This window comes from Cebus imitator, unplaced genomic scaffold (assembly GCF_001604975.1).
Source record: "Cebus imitator isolate Cc_AM_T3 unplaced genomic scaffold, Cebus_imitator-1.0 Scaffold79, whole genome shotgun sequence".
Classification (NCBI taxonomy): domain Eukaryota; kingdom Metazoa; phylum Chordata; class Mammalia; order Primates; family Cebidae; genus Cebus; species Cebus imitator.
Window position 1 is genome coordinate 7,890,956 of NW_016107394.1, and position 6,895 is coordinate 7,897,850.

Here is a 6,895-nt window from a genome sequence, read left to right on the forward strand (position 1 = left end):
AAAAAAAAAAAAAAAAAAAAAAAAAAAAAAAAAGATGTGACTCTTCTTTGCGATCTATTTCCAGACATCTACCTTAATGTTCTTTAGAAAATAATAGGATGAGAAAAATATATGTATGCTTTCTTGATACAAATACCACCAGATTTCTTGATCTGAGCTGTTTCAAATATAACCCTCGACTGGAATTTGGTACATTTACTGATAATTTTCCACAATTATGCCAGGTAAATATTATACATTGACAACTAAAGCATATATAACAAACCAATATTTTAATATCCAGCATATGCAAAAGAGATTTTAAAAAATCTCTTTCAACTTTTTTGCTTTGATCTGGGCAAATCAAGTAATTACCTCTAACCCCATATCTTAGAAGTTTTACTACTAATAAGCCTCACCTTTTCTAAAGCTTTACTATTTTAAAAAAAAGTCTAAGAATTCTTGATAATTTTAATAACAGTAACGATTTACTTTTCTATTCAAGTATGAAATAAAGATCAAGAATAATTTACCAGATTCAGGGTATAAGACCTTAAGAAACAAGGAAACAATTTCAACATTTTTTGCATGGAGGACTAATTACCTGAATCCAAATCTCCTCTGAGTTAATTTCTGCTCCTATATTAGTTTCTATTTCATTTATCATGAATAAAAGTCTTCTTTCAGAAACACTTCAGAGAAATGGCAAAGAAAAAATGGTTTCATGTTACAAAGATCCAATCCTATGCTGCAGTTCACAGTCAAATGTAGTATTAGTGCTCCCTCATCATAAGAACGTCTATGCTCAACTTGGGAAGATGGATTATTATGAGTTATCCCTTGCTTGGACTTTTGATTAAATGCAGGCATTTATGAGATAAAGAAGAATAGAGATTTTCCCTGTCATAAAATTAACTGGTCTCTATCCAAGACTGTATCTGACTTTAATATGGTGCTCCAATGGACAATTTGCCAGTATCCAAAATGAGTAGAATTTTGCCAACTCCCACTTCTACAGCAGATTCTGAAACAATACACTTATTTAACCTAGTACAGAATGAGCTACATAGAATGTGAGGCATTTTATGGTTGCTTCTGCCCCAAGAGAAAGAAGTACAATGATCCTCCGGCTCCAAATTTCTGCTGATCTTGTGGGCCCCAAACACATAAAATCTTTTTGGTTTCAAAAATGAGATTCTTCCCATGAGACAGACAAGTACCTGTGTTAGAAGAAAAAATGGCCACAATCTTTCCTTCTAAATAAGATGCCTAAACAACCAGGGCTCCCTGGAGTTCATAAGAGAGAATCCTGATAAAAGCCAACAAGAAAGCTTGAAACACTATCCAGGCAGATCCTCTCCTGATAATTTTGATATTTTTCCTTTGGAATGTCCACTAAAAAGAATTTTTCTCTTCCTCATAGTACCATGACTCTAACAAGATTTCCTAAACTAGCCTACCCAAATAAGTAATGTTTACTGCTTTTGTTACTGTTCAATTTATTAATTTCTTTATCATTACACATATTATTTTAAGCTATTATAATAAAAATTAGGCATACCTAGAAGCTGATAGGATGTACAACTGAGACACAATACATTACAAATACAGAATAAAAAAGACCTCCATGGACTCAAACAGAAACTCGCTAGGAAGGGCAGGGAGGGGGCAGATTGTGTAGACTTTCTTGGAAGGTCAATGTTAACCTGAGTATATGTTGGTAGAAAGATGGCTCAAAGCTATACTCTGGGCTAATGTCCAATAAGGACAGGACCCTGGAATGTAAGTTTCTCTTTCCTAATACCTTCTTTTTTTTTTTTTTTTTTTTTTCAGTGCTAAAACATCAGATAAGAGCCTACCTGACATTTTGGAGAATTTGCTGTGCTGGGATTGATATTCCGCATTGCCTAAGAGTAAAAAATAAGATGGATAAAAATTACTTTAAGCCACATGGTCTGGCTGTGTAGGCTGACTTACAAATTGTAACCAGACATATCACCATAGCACAGAATTCCCAAGCTACCCAAGAAGAAGCAGACTGAGGAAGACAGGAGCCAATGAAGTCACCATATAATAAAACTGGAACCTCAGAAGTTTTTAACAGCATTGAGGATAGAACAGCAAGACTTTAGGTGTCAGATCTAAAAAATAAAATTTGATACTGGTCACATAGGTTCTTTGCTTCTGAGTATTAGATAAAGCAGATACAATATAGTTGATGTTTCAGTGGTAAGAGAAAACTGTCAATGGAAGAAGTTCACAGGAAGCCAAAAGACTTAAGATATACTGAATTTATTGTGATTACTTTAAAAAAAATAGACTATTAGTATGAGAATAGAGCATGTCTGTCAACTTCCACATAAGAAAAGACAACACAGTAGGTAGTAAAGATGAAACAAAAAGTTACCTTTAAAGGAAGTAAGCTATTCTGTCCAGGACCCATCACCCAGAATAAGATTGAGAATAAGATTTAGGAAAATTCTTTAGAAGAAGAGTTTTATAAATAGCAGCATTTTGCCCACCAAAAAAAAACCGAGGATGATCTATGGCATAAAACAAAATGGCGAATGGCCCCATTTCTAGACTTTACAAATTCTTAAAAACAGTACGATTTTGACATTAGTAATGAAAAAACCTTTTTTTTAAATTTCTTGATTTTTGACAGTCTTTATTCACAGTGAAATTGAGACCTGTATTGCTTAGTATAACTACTACTTACTAACAACAAAATGAAAAACAATGAAAGAGGTTCCATAAAACATACGTTTAAATTTGCTTTATTTTTCAATTAATCACATAATTATATTTTTGATGGTTCTATCTTATTCTAACAATAGTAGATGAAAAATATTCTTCCTTTATGGTAATTTGTTACAAAGTCAGAGGTACAACAATGCTTCCTTTCTCCATCCTTCTTTATGCCAGATAAAGAAACCTTTCTTTCAAGATCACTTGCCAAAAGGAAAGCTTCCCTTCTGCCCTCTAAAGGTTCGCTGAAAATGAACTGATAATAGACAAATTAATAGGAGAAAAGGGCATACAAATTTATTTAAGGTGCATAAACATGGGGAAAATTGCAAGAGAATGATTACCCAATAACCGAGTGAGTTTCATATACTATATACCCTTCTTCACAGGGGAAGGGGACATGAGGAAAATGAGGCCATTTTGAAGGGCAGTAAACGATTTTTAGCAAGAATGAACGGGCATACTGTTCGGATAATGGTTAGTAAAGCATTCTCTTTGGAAACTGAATGAGATCTTAGTAAAGCATTCTCTTTGGAAACTGAATGGGATCTTAGTAAAGCATTCTCTTTGGAAACTGAATGGGATCTGAAAACAGACAACAGTCTGGACAAAGTTCCTCTGAGCTCTCTAGGTGTGATATTTAATTTTTAGTCTCTTCCTCTGTCAGACAAGTTTCAGTCTTCTCTGGTTAATGAAATTTAGGGAGAGGATTGAAAGCAATTGTATTCCTTTTTGGTGGGTCTGGTTTCTAGGTAGATAAAGGAACTTCAAAGAACAGACTCATCCTGTACTTTGGGAGAGACCTTGAGGCTGCTTCCTTAGTTTGTCAAAGAACCATTTTTTGGAGTATCATTTTCTGAGCCTCAACACGTTCCTGACATCATATACTGGCACATACTTTCTTACTCCCTCAGTCAGGGCTTACCTTTGATGTCAATCACATTAGAATTATACGGACAGATTACTGACGGAGCACAGTTTAAAGGTGAGCTTGTCTCAGATGCCATGGCTTAATTTAACTCTTGAAGGACCAGCTCCTCAAACCCCAAATCAGAGTTCAGGTATTACCGAGTTCATATATTTTCACTGACATTCAAGAGATACTTTTAAAATATAGCCCTTTAAAAAAACAGACCTTTAAATGCCCACTTTCTGATAACAGAAATATAGAACGCATATACATATTTTTTAAGAGACAGGGTCTTGCCATGTTGCCCAGGCTGGTTTCAGCTCCTGGGTTCAAGCAAGCCTCCTGCCTTGGCCTCCCTAAGTGTTGGGATTACAGGCATGGGCCACCATGCCTGGCCGAGTATGATGATTTAATTGTAAATGTCTACACTTAGCATGCTGTGATTTAGGTGGGGAAAACATAGCATAGATACATATATTTTATATATGCAAACAGAATATCTCTGGAAAAATGAACAAAAAGCAAAAAACCTAAAAAACTCATATTTAGGGCCCCAGAGGAAAGAACTAGAATAACAGAAAAAAGATTTTGAGTGTACCTTTCACCTTTTATACACTTTATCGCTATTATACCATGTTTCTATTATCTATTCAAAAATTTTTTATATAGAAATTTAAAAATAACTACACTAAGATTTAACCACTCTGAAATAAGATAAAGTAAAAATTAATGCTGAGATGAATTATGTATTATCGAACATAAAGACCAACAGTACCTTCTGGAAGAAAGCTGACGGAAATGGTGATTAAAGGGCTTCAAGCTCTCTACTGTTATATCCTACTTTTCCCAACATTAAAAAAATCCATAAGCAGGTAATTTTAAAGCACAGTGGCATCTACTAAACTTGAAGATAATTTTTTTTTGGAGAAAGAGTCTCACTCTGTCACCCAGGCTCAAGAGCAGTGGCACAATCTTGGCTCAATGAACCTCTGCCTCTGAGGCTCAAGCGATTCTGGTGCCTCAGCCTCCTGAATAGCTGGGATTACAGGTGTGCACCACCATGCTCGGCTAATTTTTATATTAAAAAGTAGAGACAGGGTTTTGCTATGTTGGCCAGGCTGGTCTTGAACTCCTGGCCTCAAGTGATCTGCCCACTCTGGACTCTCAAAGTGCTGGGATTACAGGCATGAGCCATCACACCTGGCCAAAGGTAACTTTCATTATGTTTTAAACGAAAATTCTTAGATTCAGTAATACTGAAGTATACTTGTCATTCGAGAAATGTCATACTGGTGTATCCCACCACATAAATAATTATAAAAGATATTTTCTCCCAAGTGATGTTCTAGAATTTCCCCCTTACTAAAATCCTCAGAAAAACATCAATCCACAATTCCATGTACATTAAAGACAGCATCCTTGCTTCCTTCAATTTTTGCTCAACTGCAATGACCACAGCCAAAACAGCTCTTCATGATACACTTTCCAAGTTACAACCCTTGTAACTTGATCAAAGGCCAATCACAGTCAAGAAGCTAAGACGAGGACAGAGCTGGATAGCATGCTTCTATGTCACTCAGTTTTATAAAGATAATACTCCTCTGCAATAAATGTTAAAATGAAATCTGGCCAACTTTAAGTAAGAAAACAAACCCCAAAAAGTGGAAGGCTGATTTCTAACCTGTGGCCTCACCTGCCGAAGCAGTTCTTGCTGTTTCAGCCGCAGCCTCTCCTTCTCCATCTGTAGTTGCTGCAGTCGCATCTGTTGCTGTTGGTTGGAGCTGCTGCCACCCATGACACCTCCCTGTGGGCTCTGGGGAGCCAGGGGTGGTGGCTGTTTCACTGGAGCACTCTGACTGATTCTCTGGTTCATGGCTGAAAAGAAAAAAAAATCTGTCCTAAAAAGCTAGCAAAGGAAGAGAAAATGATGATTTAATTATTCAAAAGCAATTTGGGATATTCAATGTAGCTTTTTTGGGCTGGAAGACTGGAAATAACCTAAAAATCCATCAATACCATAATGACTACATTAACTTATAATTATTGTTGTCACAAGATACAAGGAAGTCATAAGAGAAAACGAGATAGTTTTTAACATGTAACGATAAAGAACAGTTTCTAAGGACTTATTAAATTAAAAGCAAAGTGCAGAAGATAAAGGTTAAAAAAAAGTGGGGGGACAAAGGTGATGAATATGCATTGCATATTCAGAGGATATAAAAACTGATGAATAGCTAAGAAGCAACTAACATATTTTGGCTCCACAGATGGGAAACTAGGTGACTAAAGGACAAAGTCGGAGATCCTTATTTATAACTTCTGAAGAGTGAATGATGCAAATGTATTACTTCTTATGAAATATATATTTAATTAAAAATTCATTCACAAAAGCAACTAAGACAAAGCATTCTGAACAGGAAAGCCCATCAAAATAATCAGGCCTTAATAATATATTCTTATACGTATCCTAATAAACCAAGTAGATTAAAATGATCTGATGCTTGTTTGTATCAAATTGAGTCTACAAGTATTTGGATGACACAGATTTGTCTCATTTGACACCATGGTACCCCCAGCACATAGCCTAGGTACTCAGAAGAAAAAAAATTGTTTTTTGAAGCTGCAATATATCATCTGGTGGTTAGAAATGGACTCAAGTTTTTATACTACTAAATTTCTGTCACTGATAAAACATTGATCAAACTGTGGATTAGCCTCAGTGAGCAGAGCAAAGTTTTATGTGAAAATGTTAGTAAGAAGAATAAAACTTTTCAGACACATATTCAACTTAAGTTGAAATTTTGGGTCACTTTCTACTAAATGTTTAGTACACAATGACTAAAGAAAACCCCACGTCCCAACAGCTTTGCAGTCAAGGAAGAAATAATACCAATCTTACACAACCTCTTCCAGAGCATAACAAGGAAGGAATATTTTCCAACACTTATAAGGCCAGCATAACCTTGATACCATACAAGGATATTAAAAGAAAGGAAAATTACAGGCCAATCTCTCACATAAACCTTGCTACAAAAATCCTAAATAACATACACTGACAGCTCTTATAACTTAATGGTCTCCTAGTCACACAGCAAACTTCTCGTGACTTTTAATGTGTCCCATTACAACAGACTGGCTGCTTGGTAAATACCATTTCTTCTTGGAGACTACTTGAGCAAAAACATCACGAGGCCGAGTCTATCCTATACATTAAACATTTTCTTCTCTCAAGGAATTGCCTAGGAACTCTTCCATATT

General features: G+C 35.6%; 1 protein-coding gene across 12 annotated transcripts in view; it reads right to left on the reverse strand.

Moving 5' to 3' along the window:
• YAP1 (Yes1 associated transcriptional regulator) overlaps window positions 1-6,895 on the reverse strand; it is a 132,414-nt gene that overhangs the window by 22,191 nt on the left and 103,328 nt on the right. For 3 of the 12 annotated variants that reach the window (XM_017533067.2, XM_017533075.2, XM_017533068.2), the window contains 2 exons: window positions 5,319-5,512; window positions 1,839-1,886 (listed from right to left, as the gene is read on the reverse strand). In XM_017533067.2, the coding sequence (XP_017388556.1) occupies window positions 1,839-1,886; window positions 5,319-5,512 (242 nt within the window). The remainder of the gene's footprint in view (window positions 1-1,838; window positions 1,887-5,318; window positions 5,513-6,895) is intronic. The other 9 variants (XM_017533069.2, XM_017533076.2, XM_017533070.2 and 6 more) reach the window with 3 other exon arrangements.